The sequence below is a fragment of the Gopherus flavomarginatus genome, chromosome 7 (assembly GCF_025201925.1).
Source record: "Gopherus flavomarginatus isolate rGopFla2 chromosome 7, rGopFla2.mat.asm, whole genome shotgun sequence".
Classification (NCBI taxonomy): Eukaryota; Metazoa; Chordata; order Testudines; family Testudinidae; genus Gopherus; species Gopherus flavomarginatus.
Window position 1 is genome coordinate 55,811,759 of NC_066623.1, and position 24,406 is coordinate 55,836,164.

The 24,406-nt window shown below is 42.5% G+C and overlaps 2 protein-coding genes across 9 annotated transcripts in view; both read left to right on the plus strand.

Annotated features, from left to right (window-relative positions):
* The window catches only part of RABGAP1L (RAB GTPase activating protein 1 like), a 567,720-nt gene that overhangs the window by 369,728 nt on the left and 173,586 nt on the right, over positions 1-24,406 (plus strand). For all 8 annotated transcript variants that reach the window (XM_050963018.1, XM_050963014.1, XM_050963020.1 and 5 more), the window contains 2 exons: positions 16,904-16,978; positions 23,426-23,551. In XM_050963018.1, coding sequence (XP_050818975.1) covers positions 16,904-16,978; positions 23,426-23,551 — 201 coding nt within the window. The remainder of the gene's footprint in view (positions 1-16,903; positions 16,979-23,425; positions 23,552-24,406) is intronic.
* The window catches only part of LOC127055383 (uncharacterized), a 306,171-nt gene that overhangs the window by 100,728 nt on the left and 181,037 nt on the right, over positions 1-24,406 (plus strand). The window lies entirely within an intron of this gene.

The following is a 24,406-nucleotide window of genomic DNA, read 5'->3' on the forward strand; positions in this document are numbered from 1 at the left end:
TTAAGAGACCAAACATGAAGTAAATAACTTCCTAACCTCTCAGCGCTATAAACTCTTACGTAAGAAACACAGATCCAAGTTTTCTAGAAGGTCTCTCTATAAGTCTATAATGTATAACCAAACCACTGTTATATGTAAAGTAAACAAGGTTTTCAAAATGTTTCAGAAGCTTTATTTAAATTAAAATGCAGATCTTATCAGTTTAGTGTGATCCTTGCCCTTGCTTTTCCTTGCTGAGTTTTCCAATGTCTGGCACGTATTTGGATACTTTAAGCTGCACACAGGCTTCTGAGCGATCACTTGTTAACTGGCTCCGAGAGGGACAGAGGACAGATTTCATGTGTGAAAATACCTGTTCTCACAGGTATGTGGATCCAGATGCTGAAAGCATTGCAAATGCAATTTTCTTCAAACAGTTAAATTTTACTGGCAGGGACGTCCAGCAGGTCAGAATATAGGCCCCATGATCTCTCTTGGTAGCTTCAAATGCGCTCCGCAGATCCACAAACTTTGATGTCCACAATTCTGAGCTTTTTAACTGAATGAGTTGCATTTTGAAATCTTCAACACCCATCCACTGAAATACAGACAAATCCAAGTCGCTTTTCTTGAACTTTTCAGGTTTAATTAGAAAAGAAAGCATTGGGCCAAATCTCTGGAAATCTTGAAATCTGTCAGAAAATTGTGATTCCGGTTTTTGCATGTACTTTCCAATCTCATCTACATTGACATGTGCTGATAGCTCTTTTATGAGTTGGAAGTAGCAGAAAGTAGAAGTTTGAATATCCCTGGAAAAAACTGCTAGTTTCACAACAAATGCTTTCCAGGCTTCATAATGATCCAGAACTGTTTGCCCTGCACCCTGGAGACAGAGGTTGGGTTTGTTTAGGTGAGCGGTGATATCAGTTAGAAACATGAGCTTACACAGCCATTTGTCATCATCCAGTTCGAGGTAGTTTTGTTCTTTTTTTGACAGAAAGGCCTTGATTGCATCAAAACAGTTTACAAAGCGCACCAAAACCTTGCCATAACTTAGCTACCGAACGTTGCTGTGAAGTGAGATGTCGTTATAAGCACTGTCCATCTCTTCTAGCAGTGCTTGAAATTGTCTGTGAGTCAAAGCAGATCGAGCAACAAGGAAATTCACAATTTGCACCACAATGTTCATCACGTTATTAAGCTCTGAACTAGAAATTTTAGCACACAGGTTTTCTTGATGGATGATACAGTGAAATTTGACTGACGGATGGCCAATTTGATCTTCAAGTAACTTTACAAATATTTTTCTGATGTCAACTCCTCGTTCTTCAAAATGGTTTGCAAAACTTTCCAGTATATCTTCCCTCTTTGTTGTGCCATGCAGGGGTTTTAGGCAACAAAGTTAGAATCATAGACTTTAAGATCAGAAGGGACCATTATGATCATCTAGTCTGACCTCCTCCACAATGCAGGCCACAGAATCTCACCCACCCACTCTTGTATCAAACCTGTATCTGAGCGATTGAAGTTCTCAAATCCTGGTTTAAAGACTTCAAGATGCAGAGAACCTTCCTGCAAGTGACCCCATGCTGCCAAGGAAGGCAACCCCTCCCCCCAGGGCTTCTGCCAATCTGCCCTGGAGGAAAATTCCTTCCCAACCCCACATATGGCCATCAGCCAAACCCTGAGCATGTGGGCAAAACCCACCAGTCAGACACCCAGGAAAGAATTCTCTGTAGTAACTCAGATCCCACCCCATCTAACATCCGCTAGTAGTCAAAGATGAATTAATTGCCCAAATTAGGCTATCCCATTATACCATCCCCTCCATAAACCTATCAAGCTTAGTCTTGAAGCCAGATATGTCTTTTGCCCCCACTGCTCCCCTTGGAAGGCTGTTCTAGAACTTCACTCCTCTGATGGTTAGAAATCTTCATCTAATTTCAAGACTAAACTTCCTGATGGCCAGTTTATATCCATTTGTTCTTGTGTCCACATTGGTACTGAGTTTAATAATTCCTCTTCCTCCCTGGTATTTATTCCTCTGATATATTTATAGAGAGCAATCATATCTCCCTTCAGCCTTCTTTCCTCTTAGATTTCATCGGAAGCACAATTTCTTGCAATAACTGCCAAACGTGGAACATCGTTTATATCCACGCTCTCATCAACTGCAACACTAAACACTGCTGTGTCTTTCAATGCTGTCATCTGCTTTTCCTTAATGTTTTCTGCCATTTCAGTTGTGCGTCTCTCAACTATTCTGGCAGAGATGGGCAGTTCTTTTGTTCTAGATATGATTGTATCTTTATTTGGCAAATCATTGAACAAAATCTCCGAACCACTGAGAAAAACTTCTTTTATATATTCCCCATCTGTAAATGGCTTTGTTTTTTGCTATGCACTGTGCAGTCTTGTAACTTCCTTCTGTAGCTTGATTTTTACTCACACTTAAGCTTTTAAAAACACTACTTTGCTTCTCAAAGGCTGCTACTGCCTTTTTGATTGATTCAGTCTTGTCTGCTTCGTCAAGAAAGGTTTTCTCTTGCTTCATTTCAAAATGTCGTCAAACACTTGATGTGCAACAAACAAGACTTTCATAACAGAAAGAACAAATAGCATGGTTCTTCTTTTCAATAAATCTAAATGCGTCAGTCCAAGCAGGCTGAAATGATCGGGCATCTAGCTTTGCTTTCTTAGGAGCTGCCATTTTGTCAAATGTTCCCTTCAACTCTCAGTGGGAAAAAAAATGGCGATAGAAGGCAGGCACAAGGTAAAATGCAGTGTGGTGTGAGATAAGCAATTTTAAGATGGGGGTGCTGAGCTGCACCCCCTCTTACCTTGTGTGCAACCCTCACTATCCCAGCTGGGGACAGTGGGCCACAGTGGGAAGGCTGCAGAGCACTGATCCAAGGCCAGGAGCAGAGCCCAGGGTGACCTGCTGGGACTCCAGGCTGGAAAGCAGGCTGAGCAAGGCTGGAGATCCAGACCCTGACTGGCAGGAGATCAGCGGCTGAAACCCCAAGTCCAGGGCGGCTCCAGGCCCCAGCACGCCAAGCGCATGCTTGGGGCTGCAAGCTGCGGGGGGCACTCTGCCGGCGCTGCGAGGGCGGCAGGCAGGCTGCCCTCGGCGGCTTGCCTGCGGAGGGTCCGCTGGTCCCGCGGCTTCCATGGACCTCCCGCAGGTGTGCCTGCAGAGGGTCCGCTGGTTCCACGGCTTCGGCAGTCCTCTGAAGCCACGGGACCAGCAGACCCTCTGCAGGCAAACCGCCGAAGGCAGCCTGCCTGCCGTTCTTAGGGCGGCAAAAACCCTAGAGCCGCCCCTGCCCAGATCGGAAGTGGAGGTGAATGGAGCTGGCGGCTGGTAGGGCTGAGCAGGGCCGGAGGCCTGAACTCTGTCTGGCAGGGGGCCTGCGCAAGGTGAGTGGGGCTGCAGCGGGGGGGACCCCAGCTGGCAAGGGCTAGCAGCCGGAACCCCAGAGCAGCTCAGCCCGCCCCACCTCTGGGGTACTGGCCGCTGGCTCCTGCCAGGGCACTGTCAGCCTGGGGTTCCTTCACCCAGCCAGAAGCGGGTGCTGAGTGGGGCTGCAGCAGGGGAGGTCCTGGCTGGCAAAGAGCCAGCAGCAGGAACCCCAGAGCAAGGGTGGTCTGAGTGGCTCAGCCTGCCCCCGCTCTGGGGTTTTGGCTGCCGGCTCCTGCCATCCGGGGTCTCAGCTTGCTGCCAGACTGGGGTTCCTTCACCCAGGCCAGCAGCGGTGCTGAGTGGGACCGGCGGTGGGACCCCGGCTGGCAGAAGCCGGCGGCAGAAACCCCAGAGCGGCAGCAGGCTGAGCAGCTCAGCCCGCGCTGCTTGCCATAAAAAATCAGCTCATGTGCCGCCTTTGGCATGTGTGCCGTATGTTGACGACCTCTGTCCTAGCCGTTGATTATAGAGCAAGTGTTGCTTTTTCTGTGCAATATGCTTTCTCCTGAAACCCAGTTATGAGAGCAATATACAGATTCTTGCTGTGGGCAGAGCAGAAGGAAGAAGAGAGGTGAATTATATGAGGGTAAGAAAAGGCAGTTCAGAGCAAAGACAGGTGAAAATCCTACTGCTCCCACTTTGACACTGCTTTTGGTGGGAGCATGCCTGTATATAAGGAAATGGCAAAGAGCTCAGATTCTTATATAAGACCCACTGTTGCACAGAAAAAAGATACTTAATTCAAAATCAGCCCCTGGAAGTACGGTGTCATTGAAGTGCAGTGTAATTCTGTTACTACAAGTATAATCTGAAGCCAGTTCTATTAGAGTAAAACTTTGGTAATATAAAGGTTTAATTCCTTCATCACAAATTGTTGGTATATTCCTCAGACCATCTTTAGAAACAGGGCCGGCTCTACTGTTTTAGCCGCCCCAAGCAGTGCGCCAAATTACCCGCTGACGGCAGGGGCAGTCCATGTGCCATTAGGGTGGTACGTGCATTTCTGCAGCGGCGGCAGTTCAGCAGCAGCTTCTGTCTTCAGCCGGAAGACAGAAGCTGCACCGCCGCGGACAGCTGAACATAGAAGCGGCCGCCAAATTGCCACCGCCGTGGGAAAGTGCAAGCTGCCCTAACGGCACAGGGACTGCCCCCACCATCTGCAGTGGCAATTTGGCATGCTGCTTGGGGACAAAAACACACGGACTGCTGCCCCTTGCAGATTGCCGCCCCATGCACCTGCTTGGAATGCTGGTGCCTGGAGCCAACCCTGCTTAGAAATATGGTACTGACACAAAAATAAATAATAAAAAGCAAGCTGGGATCGCAGTAGTCCTGAAAACCTGCCCTTGACTCCCAGTCTCTTGGTGTCCTCTGCATCCAGTATGCTTGATACTTACCCATGGGAGAGGGAGTTTGCTGTGTTGTTCACCAGTGACCCTTGCAGATGAGAGAAAGATGCAGTTACCCAATTCTAAGGAAGCTCCATCTATGACTTTTGCCAGAAAGAGGGTAGTTCTTTTGTGTGCCTACACTGGTGTGAAGATAGAGTAAATGCGAGCTCTGGAAAAAAATGCAGATCTTCCCGGAGCAGAAGGTATAGAAGGATATTTGAATGTCATCTATTGTAGTTTAGTGTGACTGACTCACTGTGTTAAAGGCACATTGGCAATATGATTGTAATTTCACATTTCCTAGTTAGTATGTTGAAGTTTTATGGGTTCTGAGTACAATGGAACCTTGGAAGAGCTGAGCTATCATGTCTCAATCAATTTTCTTGATTGGGAAGGCAAAATGATCAAAGTCCATCTCACTTTGGAGCTTTGATATGCATTCCTTAGCCTGCTTTCATGTTAGTGACATCATCCACAGTAGCATCAGAATCACAGAAGTCTGAGGGTTTAAGTTCAGGCCAGAAGCCTTTCTGTTCACCTTTGAAATGAATATATTTCGAATTTTTAAATCTACTTAATTCTTTTAACGGTTCAGATCTCAATCAATTTTCTATAACAGTTTTTTTTTAAAGAGTATTTCTGTTGACCATAGACTTCTGCATTCTTCTATTTGGATCAGCAGACTACTCCATATCAGTAGTGCTATTTTCGGAGGCTGTGTTGATCCCAAAAGGTGCTATAGACGTTGTGATAACTTGAAAATCCCTTACAAGTTCTAGAAGACTGATAGCTGTTATAAAGAAGCTATTGATCGTGTAGAGGTGGCTTGGTTTCTGTTTGTTATTAATGGGTTGAACAGGATTGCCCAGTAGAGACTTACAGCCTGTCTGTTCAGAAGTCTGTTCTTTTAATTTAAAAAAATCCTATATCATTGCGGGAGGAGGGGAAGGTGTAGGAATCTCACTCTTCACTTACAACAGTAAGCAACGATTTCTGAGTAGCAGTCAGAGAAGAATACCAACATAAAGGTTTGCTAAATTGTCCCAGGTCATTAAAGGACAAATCCTGTCCCTATTCAAGTAAATGATAAAAGTCTCATTGACTTCACTGGGAGCATGATTTTGCCTCAAGAGGTCTGGAAAACAACCTAGGTACTCCTAAAAGGATGTTACCTTGAAAAATTCCTGTGGATGGTCTTGTTAGTTGCATAATATTGTGATAGTCCCTGTAGGTAGCACCCTTTTTGTTGAGGGTAAATTGATGAAGTAAAGCTTGTAGTGATGCTCTGCAATCTAAAGTTTTACAAGTTACTGAACAAAAACCAACTGAAACAAAAGAACAAAAACAACGAAAAACGAAATAAAACCTTGTATTTTGAAATATCCTAAACATGAAGCTTGAAAAATCCACTCACCTGGGATGAGTATGAAACTTTCCTGGACGAATGCTATTAATTTCTTCAGAATCAAATTTTTCATTAAAAAAAAAAATCTCTAGCCCTCATGATTGTGTCTTTGGGACCTGGCAGCACAAGTCTCTCTTACCCTGGCTAGAAGGCTTAGTGCTCAGACTAGCAGGTGCTAGGTAAATTACCCAAATCCTGCCTAAATATGTCTGCCTGTCATTTCTTTAATTGATCACTAGCCGCTACTGAAGTTTTTCATCTTTTCCGTACTATTTACATGTCATTTACTTGTGGTTTTGATATCTTGTGGCAGTGAGTTCCAAGAGTGTATCAAGAATTTAAAAGAGGTTAGACATTTATGTGAACAATAAGAACATATACACAGTTACATAAGAAAAGATTTAAAAAATTACAAGGGATGCTTCAGAGTATAAGCCAACCTCTAACTTCTGAGGTTAGGCAGAAACTCCCCCAATGGGCATGTTACTCCATAATTATCCATTTTGTGGTTTTTTGCACCTTCCTCTGAAGCATCTGGTAGGATACTGAAATAGAGGAAACATTAGTCTGATCTGTTATCACAGTTTCTATGTTTCTGTCTACAAGTTCTGTACCATGAAATGAAAATCTGATGATGAAAAAGGAACATTTGCCTCACGAATACTTCCTGTTTTCTGTACTAGGATTTTTTAACAATAATTAATTGACTTAGAACATACTTGTTTTAGCAGCAAAGACTCCTGTGGCACCTTATAGACTAACAGACGTATTGGAGCATGAGCTTTCGTGGGTGAATACCCACTTTGTCGGATGCATGTATTCAACCACGAAAGCTCATGCTCCAATACATCTGTTAGTCTATAAGGTGCCACGGGACTCTCTGCTGCTTTTACAGTTCCAGACTAACACGGCTACCCCTCTGATACTTGATACTTGTTTTAAAATCTCTTCGAACTAGTTAGGTATTGCTATTTTTAAACCAATTAACTATTATGTAATTATTGCCCACCACGGATAGAATCCTGTGTAATGTCTATCCTTTGTTAGTAGTTTTGTGTTACTGTTTAGATAACTTTAAAAAAAATAGTGAATGTTGTTATAATGCTGAAAATAAATGACTGGCTATTTCTTTGTGTATTTGCTACTGAATGGCACTGCTCTTTAAAAGGCAGATATGAAACAATTTTCGGAAGTACTAAATTAATAAGGGATTAAGTACCCACAGACTGGTAGACGTGGGAATTCAGATGAAAAAAATATATACCCTTATTGCTTTTTCTTAATTAACACTCTTATTTTTTTAACAAATCCTGGCACTGGTTAGGACATGTCCAGAATCGATTCCATTTTAACTCTTAATTAAAAAACATTTTATATTGATCCAGTGCTTGGGTTAGTAGAGCAGGAGACCAATTTTAATTAAACACTTACCCAAACTAGCATCCATTTACAAGAGTGACAGCTCCTGCCAGTTATTAAGCACTATGGAGTTCTCCTATCTTGTAACCTCAGCAGCTAAATTTGTCGAAATTAGTAATCAGGTTTCAGTGTTAGTATTAAGCTGTTTATGTGAATCTGTTTCCTTATCTAATTGAGGATGTTAATCTCTTTGCATTTGAGCAGATGATAGAAAGAATGGATCTGGGCTGTTGTGGTCTCTCTTCTGGTTACTCTGTTTAATATAAACAAAAGATTAGTAAGCTATATAGCTACAAAGATACTGTCTGTGGGCCACAGCTAGTTTCCAGCAAGGGTAGCTATAAATGCAGTAGGAAATATGAGTGCATGAGACTCCCTGTACAGGACACTTGTGGGCTCCTTTTAAGAGAGACATTTAATGAACACTATTCATAAAAACGTTCTAAAATTGTTATTCTACAGAGGACTTCAGAGCTACTTCTTCCTTAGTTTCTGCCAATCAAGGAAAATAGGAGGATAGTTTAGAGACACTGCATGCTTTGCAGCTCCCGTTTATGTCAGTTTTAGACTTTCTTGGCAAAAATCATTGATAATTGTGCTAGGGCTGTTGGCCAGAGAAGTTAACTGTCAGCTCGGACAAGTTTCTCTCAGCTGTTGAGAAGAGAGGTAAGTAACCCACCCCCTGAGATATTGTGTGATAGACCCAGATGGTTTTGATTTCATATGCCACAATGTATAAATGAGACTGGAAACTCCTGATTTGGAAGATTTATACATGATATTTAAAAGCAATTATTTCCTTTCTCTGTAGCTGGTTGCTTCAGATGAATAAGAGCAATCATAGTTGTTTTTCAGACCACACTGATATTTTAAGAACCTGTCATCTTGCCTGGAGCTATGACAGTGAGAAACTTGCTAGTGAGTGACAGGACATTGTGGGCAATAGTGATGACATTTCTGAGATGAGAAATACTATATTGGCTGTCCCATTGTTACCAACTGAGCCCATTTATTTTCTGCTGTGTATGTCGTTAACACCCAGAATCTGTCTTAGATTGTGCTACAGTTGTTGCCAGCCTCAGTGCAAAAATGGAAGCAGTTAATTCAACAAATACTTCGCAGGACAAATGCTTTGTTAGAACTCATGACAAATCTGTTACTCTCACTGAGGTATATGAAATGGTCACTATCAAATTTATTTAATTTTTAGCGGTAGCAAAGAACAGTTTCTGGATATTTTCTTTGAGATGCAAGTTCACTTTTGTTGAAATTCCCAAAATATTTCAATGTTTTGTGGTTTTATTGGGCAAGCACTAGGGGCTGTGGGAGAGCCGTGCATTTAACAATTGAAATATAAACCAGCAGTAAAAGAATCTGATATGTATCTTAATGTTCTTTAGCTCCTCTGCCACCATCCACTGTAAGCACTGCAACAAGACCCCAATGAAGATGCACTACATGAAAGTTTTAGATGGGTGGTCTTGCAATAAAAATCTGCCAAAAGAACTTGAAACAAAAGTGGAAATGGCTTTCCTTCCCAGGACTGAGAATAGGGTTCGTTCCTACTGACTGCGCTTGATGATGGCAACTTCACACACAGAATCTTTTGTACTTTTTAGTTTAGAGGGGCTCCAGAAGAACAGAAAATACAGAGTTTGGTTTCTGTGAAAACATTGTGGGTTATATTGGTAATTCTCCTAATGCTGTGAATATCCTTTTCAATACAAAGGCAAGGGAAGGGTTGTCCAAAAAAATCTGGCCAAGATGTGACTACAATGTATAATTCTACCTTTCATGAGTTACCGTGCCTTTCAAAAAGTTGCGTGTGAATATTGCCTACACTGTCCTATTCCCACACTATCCAATCTATCCCCAGCTAAGTAGAATTTGCAAACTTGTCTCATCTGAGACTTAGGGTATGTCTACACTACGAAATTAGGTCAAATTTATAGAAGTCGATTTTTTAGACATCGATTTTATACAGTCGATTTTGTGTGTGTCCCCACTCAAGACCATTAAGACTATTAACTTGGCGGAGTGCATCCACAGTACCGAGGCTAGCGTCGACTTCTAGAGCATTGCACTGTGGTAGCTATCCCACAGTTCCCACAGTCTCCGCCACCCATTGGAATCCTGGGTTGAGCTGATGGGGCAAAAACATTTTAGAGGCTGGTTCTGGGTACATGTCATCAGGCTCCCCTCCCCCCCCCCCCCCCCCGGTGAAAGCAATGGCAGACAATCGTTTTGAACCTTATTTCCAGGGTTCCCCGTGCAGACGCCATACCACGGCAAGCATGGAGCCCACTCAGCTGACCCTCACTGTACATCTCCTGGGTGCTGCCAGACGTGGTATTGCATTTCTACACAGCAGCAGCTCATTGCCTTTTGGCAGCAGATGATGCATTACGACTGGTAGCCATCGTCGTCATCTCTTGGGTGCTCTTTTAGCCAACCTCAGTGAGGTTGGTCGGGGCACTTGGGCAGACATGAGTGCTCCTGGAGACCTTAGTGAGGTCTGTCAGGGGCACCTGGACATAGGTGGGAGTGACTCCGGGTCATTCTCTTTTTAAGTTTAGTCTCATGAAGATTCAGTCCTGCTTGCAGTCATACTGCACCGTCTTCTGGCTGCTCGCCAGAAGACGAGGATGGCTAGCACTCGTACTGCATCGTCTTTTGGTGAGCACCCAGGAGATGACGATGGCTAGCAGTTGTACTGCACCGTCTGCTACCAGCCTAAGATGTATAAGAGAGATGGAGTGGATCTAAACAAGAAAGAATTCAGATTTGTTTTGTATTCATTTGCTCACCCCTCCCTTTTTACCTCCCTGAATGTGGTAGGAGGGATAGCTTAGTGGTTTGAGCAGTAACCTGGTAAATTCAGGGTTTTGAGTTCAATCCTTGAGGGAGCTGTTGTGTGTGTTTCTCCTTGATGCAAACCCACCCCCTTTGTTGATTTTAATTCCCTGTAAGCCAAGTTGCCCCTCCTTGCATCAGAGCAAAGGCAGACAATCGTTTCGCGCCTTTTTTCTGCGCAGACACCATAGCACGGCAAGCATGGAGCCCGCTCAGATCACCGTGGCAATTATGAGCACTGTAAACATCACGCGCGTTATTCTGCAGTATATGCAGAACCAGAACCTGCAAAAGCAAAACCAGGCTAGGAGGCGAAGGGAGCATGGTGATGAGAATGATCAGGACATGGACACAGAATTCTCTCAAAGTACGGGCCCCAGCAATGTGGACATCATGGCAGCCAGACACCACGGTGGTTAGCAGAGTACAGGAAGGCATGGTGAGCATCAGAGAAGCTTTGAAAACCAGTTTCATCACTGGCCAGGCTACAGTGTGAAAGTTGAGGGCAATACCATCGAATTGTGTTTATTTCTGCTTGATGACCCCCTCAAACCCTCCTCGGTTCACTCTACTTCCCTGTAAGCTACCACCATCCCCTCCCGCCTTCAATCACTGCTTGCAGAGACAATAAAGTCATTTTTGCTTCACATTCATGCATTCTTTATTAATTCATCATACAAATAGGGGGATAACTGCCAAGGTAGCCCGGGAGGGGTGGAGTAGGAGGGAAGGACAAGGCCACACTGCGCTTCAAAACTTATTGAATGCCAGCTTTCTGTTGCTTGGGCAGTCCTCTTGGGTGGAGTGGTTGGGTGCCTGGAGGGGACACCTGCCCCCACCGCATTCTTGGGCTTCTGGGTGAGGAGGCTATGGAACTTCGGGAGGAGGGTGGTTGGTTACACAGGGGCTTCAGCAGCGGTCTGTGCTCCTGCTGCCTTTTCTGCAGCTCAACCATACGCTGGAGCATATCAGTTTGATCCTCCAGTAGCCTCAGCATTGCATCCTGCCTCCTCTCATCACGCTCCACTGCTGCTCTTGCTCCAGCCATCTGTCCTCACATTCATTTTGTGCTTTCCTGTACTCTGACATTGTCTGCCTCCACACATTCTGCTAGGATTTTTCATTGTGGGACGACTGCATGAACTCAGAGAACATTTCATCGCGAGTGCTTTTTTTTCGCCACCTTGTCTGCCCTAGCGTCTGGGACGGAGATGATGGGGAAGCGTTGAAACATTTGCTGCTGTGGAAGGAAAAAAAGGGAGAGTTGAGTTGGCCATTTAAAAGGAGGAGCTGCGGTTTTCAGGTTAAAGTGCAGCACAAACCCAACTAACCCCCCCACAATTCTCTGGGATGATGGCTTCAACCCCTCGCCTCATTATGTGACTATCAGCAGGGATGGTTTCTTTTCAGCCACAGGCACACAACCCAGCAGAAACAGCCACCTCTGAATGTCCCCTTAATAAAATTCCCCTATTTCAACCAGGTGACCATGAATGATATCACTCTCCTGAGGATAACACAGAGAGATAAAGAATGGATGTTGCTTGATGGCATTCCAGTAGCTTTACTGGCCACAAATACATCCCAAGTCTTCAGGACAAATTAATCATTAAACACTCTTGCTTTTAAACCATGTATTATATTTACAAAGGTACACTCACCAGAAGTGCCTTCTCCTCTTTGAAGGTCCGGGAGCCCGGATTGGGAGGGTAATATCTCCAGGGTGATAAACAGTTCCTGGCTGTCGGGGAGAACGGTTTCTCTACTTGCCTGCTGTGCGCTATGTTCAACCTCCTTCTCATCATCATCTTCCTTGTCCCCAAAATCCTCATCCCTGTTGCATGAGACTCCCTTGCAAGAGTCCACATACAGGGGTGGGGTAGTTGTAGGGGCACCCGCTAGAATTGCATGCAGCTCATGATAGAAGCGGCATGTCTGGGAGTCTGACCTGGAGCAGCTGTTTGCCTCTTTGGTTTTTTGGTAAGTTTGTCTGAGCCCCTTAAGTTTCATGCAGCGCTGCTGTGGGTCCCTGTTATAACCTTTGTCCTTCATGCCCTTGGAGATTTTTTCAAGTATTTTGGCATTTTGCCTTTTGGAACGGAATTCTGATAGCATGGATTTGTCTCCCCATACAGTGATCAGATCCAGTACCTATCATTCGGTCCATGCTGGAGCTCTTTTGTGATTCTGGGACTCCATGGTCACCTCTGCTGATGAGCTCTGCATGGTCACGTGTGCTCATCAGCTTGCCATGCTCTCCAAACAGGAAATGAGATTCAAAAGTTCGCGGGCCTTTTCCTGTCTACCTGGCCAGTGCATCTGAGTTGAGAGCGCTGTCCAGAGCAGTCACAATGGAGCACTCTGGGATAGCTCCTGGAGGGCAATACCATCGAATTGTGACCCAACTAGCCTCACAGTACCCCAAACTTGACCCAGCAAGGTCGATTTCAGTGCTAATCCCCTCATCGGGGAAGGAGTACAGAAATTGATTTTAAGAGCCCTTTAAGTCAGAAAAAACGGCTTCGTCGGGGACAGGTGCAGGGTTAAATCGACGTAACGGTGCTAAATTCGACCTAAACGTGTAGTGTAGACCAGGGCTTAGAAACAAAACACTAACGCAGGGTCCCAATTCAAACCATTATCTTACAAGATCAGATGTTTGTGAGGGTGTGGAGACAGTTTTGTGATTCACACGTATGGCAGTGGAGACATAGCCTATGTCTATAGCTCTTGCTATTTAGGTCATATTAAAATTAAATTTATTATTTGGGGCAGGACTATTATCTGTTTTATTTTGTGAGGTACTATCGTGTTTCTGGCTGTTCAAAATGTTATATCTCCCAAAGAAGAAAAAATTTCCTAAAAATCCACTTTCAGCTGAAGCAAAGTACAAAATGTTAGCAGACAATCAGAGACAGATGTTGAAAATTTCTTTTTGATTAGTCTTGTGTTTATCCTGTACTTTATCTCTATAGCAGATCATTTGTGTACAGAAGGCAAAGCATCACTTACATTGATGGTTTAATGAGAATGTTGTGTGGGTGTGGTTTTGTTTTAAAATTACAATACATGTTTTACTTGTTTTGGAGATGCAACAACATAATCAAAGCAACATCTGGGACATTAATCAGATATTTGGATGACCTGGATGAATAGTGCTATAATAAAACTATTGCTGCATGTCATTAATTGTACTCTCAGGCATACAGGCAACATGAAACTTCCATGTGAATTATATCATGAAGGGTATGTCTACACTACGAAATTAGGTCGATTTAATATGTCAGTTTTTTAGAAATCAATTTGATACTGTTGATTGTGTGTGTCCCCACTTAAGACCCTTAAGTCGGTGGAGTGCATCCACAGTACCGAGGCTAGCATCGACTTTCGGAGCACTGCACTGTGGGTAGCTATCCCACAGTTCCCGCAGTCTCCGCCGCCCATTGGAATTCTGGGTTGAGCTCCCAGTGCTTGATGGGGCAAAAACTTTGTCGCGGGTGGTTCTAGGTACATGTCGTCAGCCCCCTCCTCTACCACCCCCCGGAGAAAGCAACGACAGACAATCATTTTGCGCCTTTTTTCCAGGGTCCCATCCACTGGACCTGCTCAGCCTGCTGCCTGCCCGGATGATCGGAACTGCAGGCAAGCAGTGGGCTGAGCAGGGCTGGCAGATGGAGCCCCAGACCGGCAGCAAGATGAGCAAGGCTCCGTCTGCTGGCTTCTGCCAGCTGGAGTCCCTCTCAGCTGGCAAACCTCAGTGAGGTTGATCGGGGGTGCCTGGACAGACATGGCTATCCTCCTCTTAGAGCACCGAATGGGAGTGACTCCAGGTCATTCTCTTCTTTAAGTTTCATCTCATGGAGATTCGGTCCTGCCTGGAATATCATGCCAGCTGGAAGCTTCTGCCTCAGGCTGCTCTCCCAGCCAGCAGGACCGCGCGGTCACACCTACACCAGCCTGCCCCTTGCTCCCATGGCTCATGAAGCCTGGACAGTAGTAAGGAGCAGTTCAACTTGTGGAATGACAAATCCAGAACGAAGGATTGCACTCTGTGGGCCATGTTAAGATTATGTCAGAGTCCTAGATAGCATTAGTCCCTATAAAAGGCTTCATTAAAATTTTTCCCCGCCCCTAACAAAAATGTTAATTTATCAGAGCAGCTGAAAGGGTAAGGAACCCGGGACTGTAACTTAGAGAGAGCTTCCATATTATTTAACTCATAATTGATATAAATAAAGGAAAATTTCACAGCGCAGTCTGTTCTAAGACTAAAAGTGCAGGAGGGGAGTCAGGACAAGGAACAGTCACCTGTTTCCGCCAGGTTTTGAACAGGGATGTTTTTTGTGTTAGGTGAACGTGATAACCACTACACTATGGGGCTTTTCTGTATTAGGTGAACATGATAACCACTGCACTACGGGACTTCTCTGTTTTACCACAGACTTTGCCGAATGCACAGGAATGTTTTCTTTAGCTGCAGAAGCTACCTAATGCAATGTCTATATCTATGGCCTTCCTGCTCACAAAGCGGTCATGCCCCCGCCCAAGCTGACACAGTGACCTGGCTCAGGCAGAATCGCTAGTGAGGCATGATACTTTTGCCATAAAGCAAACACAGCAATTCTTTTCTGGCCTCTGCCACTGAATGCCTCCATGCATTACGCTGTGCCCTATCAGTGCGGGAGGACTGCATGAGCTCGGAAAACATGTCATCACGAGTGCAGTTTTTTCGCCTCCTAATCTGCGATAACTTCAGAGACAGAGATGATAGGGGGAATGTAGAAACATTCTGGGGGGACTGCATGGTCACCTATGCTGCTGAGTTTGCGACACTGGCCAAACAGGAAATGAAATTCAGAAGTTCCCAGGCTTTTCCTGTGTACCTGGCTAGTGCATCTGAGTTCAAAGTGCTGTCCAGAGCGGTCACAATGGAGCACTCTGGGATAGCTCCTGGAGGCCAGTGCAGTCGAACTGCATCCACACTACCCCAAATTCAGCCCGGCGGTGTCCATTTCGGCACTAATCCCCTCATCGGGGAGAAGTACAGAAACGATTTTAAGAGTCCTTTAAGGTGACAAAAAAGGCTTTGTCGTGTGGACGGGTGCAGGGTTAAATCGATCTAACACTGCTAAATTTGACCTAAATTCATAGTGTAGACCAGGGCTAGGTTACTCATGGTACCCAGTTGCTCATAACATGCCTATCGAGTTTATGGCTGAGGAGCTTAATTCTTCAGGGAGAGTGTGCAGGCTAGGCAGGGAGCTGTTTGCAACTTCCTGATTCAGAAATACCCAGCTCCAGCACAAGTTAGAGCTACACAGGTGCAATGCTAACCTCATGATTGGCATACGATCTCTCAGGAACCTTACACCAGTGGAGGATAGGTGAAGCAGTTTTTCTCCAGGTTTCTGGGTTTTGTTTTTGTTTTGTTTTAGTAGTCTTTAGCTGTTACAGTTGTGAAGTAACTTTTCAAAACATGAGCTAAAATGTAACTGATGTGATATAACTTGAAATGAAAGCTCTGAGGTCTGAATGGAACCATTCATTTCAGTGAGTTCCAGTTCAGATGTCGATGATATTTTCTTTTCGTATCTACAGTAACTGTTTCACTGCTTTTCAAAGCATGTAGGAGAGTAGGTATCTTTATTAAGATCTACAAAATAAAAAATATAAAGACATAGATCAAATTGTATTTTAAAGCCCTTTAATTAAAATTCTGAAATATTGGTAGACTTTTAACAATGCCAGGATGGCTTGAACGGAGGTGCAGTTGGTTTCATTTCCTGAAAGGAAGCTTTCAAATCTTTGGAAAACATTGTCTTAAGCCTCATTCCTATGATGTCATCTGAAATCCTCCATGGAATTACAACTTGTTATCTGCAGTTGAGTATTATTATTCCTTTTCTGTATGTTAATAAGGCAGGGACAGCTGTCTTAGAGAGAAAATGCCCGTTTCAAATTACCCTTGGTGGTTTTCTTCTTAACACTCTCGGGGCCCAGAATTTTACCATGTAACAGTTTGTTTGGCTTTTTTAAAGGTAACTGTTCTAATTTTCCTGTCTTATCTGTTTTACACTGATGTAACTCTATTGATTTCAGTAAAATTACTGCTGATTCACACTGGTTTAAGTGGGAGGAGAATAAGGACCAACATTTTCAGCACATTTGAAAATACACAGGGTTAGTAAAGGACAAGCAGCGATCTATACATGTTTTATTTAATGCACATTAAGCCTACACCAAAGTGGTTACAATACCATGCACTTCAGTGCCTTTAGCTTCAGAATATCACATGATCTGAATACTGCATTAGTTATACTGTGTTTTCCGACAAGAGATACTTGATTTTAAATATTCAGTAAAGACATTGAACTTGCCTTTATTTTTTTCTAGGCATACTCTGTTTATGATGAAGACATTGGCTATTGTCAGGGACAGTCCTTCCTTGCTGCAGTGTTGCTGCTGCATGTGAGTAAATTACAACGTGAAAGCTCTGATATGATGAAGCTGAAGCAGTTTTTAAAAATGTAATACCGTAACTTGATGTCAGTCAAATATTCACCAGTGCTAGTTTTTCTGTCTGTTCATCTTTTCCTTCCCTGTGGAATCCTTTTTGCCTGATGCCAAGAGAAAGTACATGTGGCTTATTTCTATAAATGTGTGGTTCATCTACAAATAAGAATATGAACTACTCAAATATGAAATTGCAGAGCTAACTGTAGTAGGTAACCTATTGTTTAAATCAGCCTCTGTACCAGATGACTGGGGAATAGCTAATGTAACTCCAATTTTTTAAAAAAGTATCCAGAGGCGATCCCAGCAATTACAGACCAGTCAGCCTAACTTCAGTACCAGGCAAATTGGTTGAAACTACGGTAAAGAACAAATTTTTCAGGCACGTAGATGAACGCGATATGTTGGGAAGAGTCAACACAGCTTTTATAAAGGGAAATCATGCCTTGCCAAGCAATTAGAATTCTTTGGTGGTGTCAACAAGCACGTGGACAAGGGTGACCCAGTGGATATAGTATACCTGGACTTTCAGAAAGCCTTTCACAAGATCCCTCTCCAAAGGATCTGAAGCAAAGTAAGCAGTCATGGGATAAGAGGGAAGGCCCTCTCATGGCTCAGTAACTGGTTAAAAAATAGGAAACAATGACAAAGAATAAATGGTCATGTTTCACAATGGAAAGCGGTAAATAGCGGGGTTCTCTAGGGATCTATACTGGGCCAGTGCTGTTTAACATATTCATAAATAGGACCCTACCAAATTCACAATTCATTTTGCTTAATTTCACAGTCATAGGATTTAAAAAATCATAAATTTCTTGATTTCAGATATTTAAATCTGAAATTTCACGGTGTTGGAACTCTAGGGGCCCTGATCCAAAAAGGGGTTGGGGAGGGTGTCACAAGACTATTGTAGGGGAGCTTTGCAGTACTGCTACCCTTACTTCTGCACTGTTGCTGCCAGCAGTGCGGCTGTCAGAGCTGGGCTGTGGAGAGTGGCAGCTGTTGGCTGGGAGCCCAGCTCTGAAGGCAGAGCCGCTGCCAGCAGCAGCACACAAGTAAGGATGGCATGGTATGGTATTGTCACGTTTACTTCTGCGCTGCTGCCTTCAGAACTGGGTCCTTGGTCTGCAGCTGTCACTCTCTGGTCACCTAACTCTGAAGGCAGCAGCGCAGAAGTAAGGGTGGCATGGTATGGTATTGCCATCCTTACTTCTGAACAGCTGTTGGTGGGGTGCTGCCCTCAGAGCTGGGCGCTGGCCAACAGCCAACGCTCTCCACTTTCCGGCTGCCCAGCTTTGAAGGCAGCGCAGAAGTAAGGGTGGCAATATGCAACTTCCCTACAGTAACCTTGTGACTCCCCTGCAACTCCCTTTTCGGTCAGGACCCTCAATTTGAGAAATTATGGTCTCACCTGTGAAATCAGTATAGTATAGAATAAAAGCACACTAAAGACCAGATTTCATGGAGAGAGACCAGATTTCACAGTTATGCTTTTTTCATGGCAGTGAATTTGGTAGGACCCTATTCATAAATGATCTGGAAAGAAGGGTGAAAAGTGAGGTGACAAAGTTTGCAGACAATACTGAATTACTAAAGATCATTAAGTCCAAAGCTGACAGTGAAGAGTTACAAAGGGTACAGGGATATGTCACAGGATCCCACTAAGCTGGGTGTCTAGGCGACAAAATACCAGATGAAATTCAATGTTAATAAATGAACAATAATGTTCGTTGCCAACTATAGTCCCACCTACACATACAAAATGATGGGGGTCTAAATTAGCTGTTTCCTGTCAAGAATGATCTTGGCAAGTTCTCTGAAAACATCTGCTCAATGTGCAGTGGCAGTCAAAAAAGCTAACATGAAGTTAGGAACTATTAGGAAATGGATAGACAATAAAACAGAAGATGATATAATACCACGATATAAATCCATGGTACCTCCACACTTCAATACTTTGTGCAGTTCAGGTCATCCCATCTCAAAAAAGGTATATTAGAATTGGAAAAGGTGCAGAGAAGGGCAACAAAAATGATTAGGGGTGTGGAACAGCTTCTATATGTCCTTCTATATGAGGACAGATTAAAAAAATTGGGACTGTTCAATTTAGGAGAGAGACAATTAACGGGGAGTGAGGGGTGGGGGCTATGACAGAGGTGTATAAAATCATGAATTATGTGGTGAAAGTGAATAAGGAAGTGTTATTTATCCCTTCACACAATACAAACTGGGGTCATCCAATGAATTAATAGGCAGCAGGTTTAAAACAAACAGAAATAAGTACTTCTTCACACAACACACAGTCAACTCGGAGAACTTTTTGCTGGGGGATGTTGTGAAGGCCAAAAGTATGATTGTGGGCTCAAAAAAGAATTAGATAGGTCCATCAATGGCTATTAGCTAAGATAGTCATGGATGCAACCCCATGCTCTGAGAATCCCTAGCCTCTGAAGCTGGGACTGGATAACAGGGAATTGAACACAGGATAATTGCCCTGTTCTGTTCATTTCTCTCTGAAGATTCTGGCACCAGCCACTGTCAGAAGACAGGATACTGGGTTAGATAGGTGGACTGTTGGTCTGACCCATTATAGCCATTCTTATGTTCTTACGAAACCGTTAGGTCAGGAATAATTAAGTTTTGTTGTAATAGAAGCTGTTATATATTTTGTAGTGGTCAGTTTTTATTTGACAGTAAAGGATCCTTTTTTGAATAGTTTGCCAAATCCTGAAGTTTTTAATGGATTTTCATTTCATTTTTAACCTAGTTCTCACCAGGCAAACTCTTATCGATGTTAGTAGGAGCTTGTCTGAGGGTGGGATTCTCACCCAAATGGATCATAAGTGCCATTGACTTTCAATAGGACTTGAGCAGTTTTGAAATCTCCTCATGAGCAAAAACTGAATAACGGATTTGACCCATTCATTGAAAGACATACTTGATTGTTAATTTGTATTGTCATCTTTAATTTCCAAGATACTAGCATAGTTGACAAATATTAGATATTTACAAGCTTCTAAACAAATGTTTTGATACATCCATGGAGTTAAGAAATGGGATATTGTGAAGAGCGTTTTTAAAAAAACAGTTATACAGGCTATTGCTTGTTTTCAGTGCCAGGCTTTTGTTGGTAACATCACATTAATCACTCTCAGAAGTTATTTCCATTTAGAGTATGGTTCTTTAGAAGACCTCTAAAGATTTATCCCTCACACGAACAGCCCAAGAGGAAAGAAGTTACTAAGTAAGATGTCTAAAAGAAAAATTCAAACTGTTTCAGGCATAAATATTATCTTCTTAAAATACAACTATGAGGACTTGAAGATCTAAGCAGCTGATACCCAATAAGAGCATTGTGGAGAGATGATAGTCTCTTTATAGACACAATTGAAACTAGAACGACATTATCACCCCTCCTACACCTCCATATATTCCAGAATCAAACATGCCATCAGATATTTTCCATGGCATTTCTTACTCAACAGTAGACTTTTTTTTTTTTTTTAAGTCTGGTTCAGATAAGATAAGCTATTTGTAGAGACACAAGTGTTCAAACAATGAATAAGCTGCCAAATTCCAAATATGAGGAATTTTCTTTTGGCTCCCCTTATCTCCAAATGTGTGATGTTACATTGACATTACTATATAAAATTGCCTTTGAGTGTTTTTAGAGTTTGTGATTAAATTTGAAAGGTATTTCTAGGGACCACCAAATGTCAATTACACCCATTTTAATATGCCTATATAATACATACATTCCTAATAAGAAATGAAACTGAAATGATCAGAGAAGAGGAGGAAGCAAATTCTCTCTGATGTAGCTTAGGAGCTCCGGTGGGGGAGAGGAAGAAGATCGCATCCTTCAAGCCCCTAGCTCCCCCAGATTGTCCATTCCCAACCAGTCCAATGTCCTGAATGCTTACTGACTCTGTTCTGAATCTCTCTAAGCCTTGTTAATCTCTACATGGTCCCATCGTCCCCAGGCCTCTTGTATTGTTCTGGGATAGGGGGTGCTTTTTCCTTCCCCTGAGTTGTCTTCTAGGGGTGGATGGGTATCCTGAACCTCCATCTTGAGTCTTCATAGTTCTTCTGGAGAAATCCCCACCAAAATATGAGCAGAGATTTCCCAATCACAGGGAACCATTTGTCTCCAGCTGTTAGGATTTTACTACAGATCTTGCAATATTTTGTGTGTTTCTTGAAGCCCAGCTCTTGCATTCATGTGAATATGTGAGAATCTTAGTTCTCATTATTAACAAATTGGTAAGTTTTTAGCAATCATGGTTGGAAAAGGGGCTCAAAAAACAAAGCAAATTAAAAGAAACCAAAATTTATTTTTTAAAATTTCATTGGCTTAATAATAACATACATTTTGGGGATTGATTCATGATTTTGGACTCTTGGGATTGGTAATACTGGGGAAATCCCTGTCCCCTAAGAGTGAAGTCTCCATGGTCTCTCCCTGTAAAAGACTTGGCCTCACAACAAACTCTCAATCCTTCCCTACTCCTTGTTGGTATGTCTTCAATGCAAAAGAAGGTCTATTCTTAACTTTGGTTAAAATACCAGTGAATACACAGCAATTTGGCATTTAACCTGGGTTTGCAGCTTGAGTTCAACTCCAGGTTCCCTTAGAGGTTTAAACGTCATCTGCTAACCCAAGTTAAAACCTGAGTTACTATGTTTTCCCTGCTATTTTAACCTGAGTTAAGAACACACTTTTTATTTTTTTTTTGCAGTGCTGTCACACCATATGTATTGGATGGGGATGAACGTGTGTGTGCATGCACATCTGGGTGAACATGCACATGTGTGTAAACATAATTTCCTTGTTAGTATATGAACAAGTAAAATAAGTTTACATTTATGTTTTAGAAAGAACAGACCCAAGTCCCCAAGCTCTTCATGCAGGATAAAGCTATTAATTTCTCTTCTTAACTTGGTCTCCAGCCTTTATCTGTCCTCCACAGGGGTTCATCTTTTCAGATAAAATTGTGGCAAGAGATGTGAGATCTCATAACAGCTTATTATGTCTGATCTTAGTCTGCACAGACACCTGGCAGCTGGGCTGGCAGTTCTTGAGGTTCAACAGCTACTTTCATGTAAACTGGCTAAAGAGAAAGGACTCAGCACCAGTTTTGGCCTAGAGGCAAGGCGTGATCTTAGTCTGGGCACTAAAAAGTGAAACCTTAGAAGTCAATAAAAAGGGACTGAAATTCTCTTTGAAGAAAACTATTCAGCTTTTATCCACTGCTGACATTTGTCTGGAGAGAGATTCTGCGTGCTAGTGGAAATAGTAAAAGGTCAAGAGTTGTCACTCAGATATTCAGAGTAGTTTCTGCCCATTGGCACTTATGTGGTATTTGCAGAAGTAAGACATTCTTGTGATTAAAGTCCTGATTTGTGTCTGCAATAGCTTCCACTCACACATACCCTGTTACGGTATCCCCTGAAGTCAGGGATACTGTCAAGGGAGGTTATGATTACACAAGACTTCCCACACCCTCCCCTCCCATTAGGGCATGCAGCCAGCCAGCACAACTCCAAAAGTGAGGTTGGCTGATTTAGTGAAGCCCCTAAGTGGGTCTTGAGTAGAGCCCCAGTAGGGTTTAAAGTGTTCAGTATCATTTGGATGCGGAGGTATGGACATAGTGTAGCAGGGCTTCTTGAGGGAGTCATGCTGCTGGGAGAGGTCTCAGTATGATCGCATGTTTGGAGGGCCAAGCTCATTGTTGTGTCCTCAGTCATGGAAAACCTGACCCAGGACTGCTTAATGCACCTGAACGTTGGCTGTAATTTTCCCTTTCTGCATTTTTCCCATGAGGGCCTGATGTAACTAGAATTTTTGAGAAGTGTTTTTCTAATGTCCAGTTGACAAAGACTGTTTTAATGACAATTTGTTTTTTACTGTGGTTTTCTAGATGAGAATTATGTACCGGCTAAGCTAAATATTCTCATTTACCTTTGTAGTGGGAATGCTAATGGAAGTTGTGCATTTACAGCCCCAAGTGTTGAATTGAGACTAGAATACTGTTTACACTGTGTTTGAATAAGATTCTGAAGAAAGATCCTAACACTGTTTCAAATCAGTATAGACAAAGCCTAACTAATGTTTTCCTCAAGGAGAATAAATTATTCCACTAAGATTTTTTGGTACCTAATAGAACTGAATAAACAAAAACATTTGTTTTTTATTTCAAGCTTTCTAATGTTTTAAATAATAAAATTTCAGAAAATTTCAAAATTGAAAGTAATTTTGAATTTTAAAAAATTGAAACATTTAGATTTTTTTCAGAATCTCTTACCATCGCTTGGGCAAAGGGAATTTTGAAATGTTACAACTATGATATTTCAAATCTCTGCATTGTCATTCAAAGACTCTTTGTGTATTTCTCCTTGCAGATGCCAGAGGAGCAGGCCTTTTGTGTACTGGTGAAGATCATGTATGACTATGGCTTGCGAGATCTCTACAAAAATAACTTTGAAGATCTTCACTGCAAATTTTACCAACTAGAGAAACTAATGCAGGTAGGACCAGGAATAAGAACTCTTGTCCTTTCATACATGGTAATGTTGAGTGGGGAAGAGGTAAACTATTCTCTTACAGCTTTAGAAAAATACAACTTTCTCCTTTCAGGAGTGTACTGGATCAAATTCTTGAATCCTAAGAGCCCCAAATTGAGGGACATTTAAGATCTGAAGCCAAACATTGTGGTTGGGTCTGTGTCTGTTTTCTTTTGGCTTCCATATATTTACTCTTGTGAACCTTTTTGATTCAAAGAGAGGATATTTATGGTTTTCTCTCCCCTTCTCTTTTTATTTGTTAAATTGATGTGACTACAGTAGAACTTCTGAGTTCTAACAGAATATGAGAATATTTTGGAATAGGATTGTCTTAGTTTGTATGACTTGCATTATGAGTTAAGATATTATACAAGCTGGGACAATTCTATTAATATGAAAAATAAGACCACCACAGATCATTTTGCAGGCCATGGGTCATCTTATTGTGACTTGATATGCGTCTAGTTTTTCCTTACATTTTAATTTTTCATATTAAAAGCAATTTAACTCTGACTAAACCATTACAAGTTTTGTACGCTGGTGTCCTGACTAATAAGCCATTATTAACAGTCCATTAAGATTTGACCTCTGGTGCAATTACAATAATGGAAGCTTGCTGTTGGATTCAGTTAACCAGAGTAAAAATATAACTGTTCTGCAAAATTCCCTTTCTGAGATTTAAAAACTAAAATAGAATCTTGAGCACACATCCCCTTTGAACTCGCTTTCCAGAATGACAATTTGTGTATGTTTACAATTTACTGATACTTTTCAATAAAGTGTTATGTGGTTCTGTATTAAAAAAATACATTAATTTGT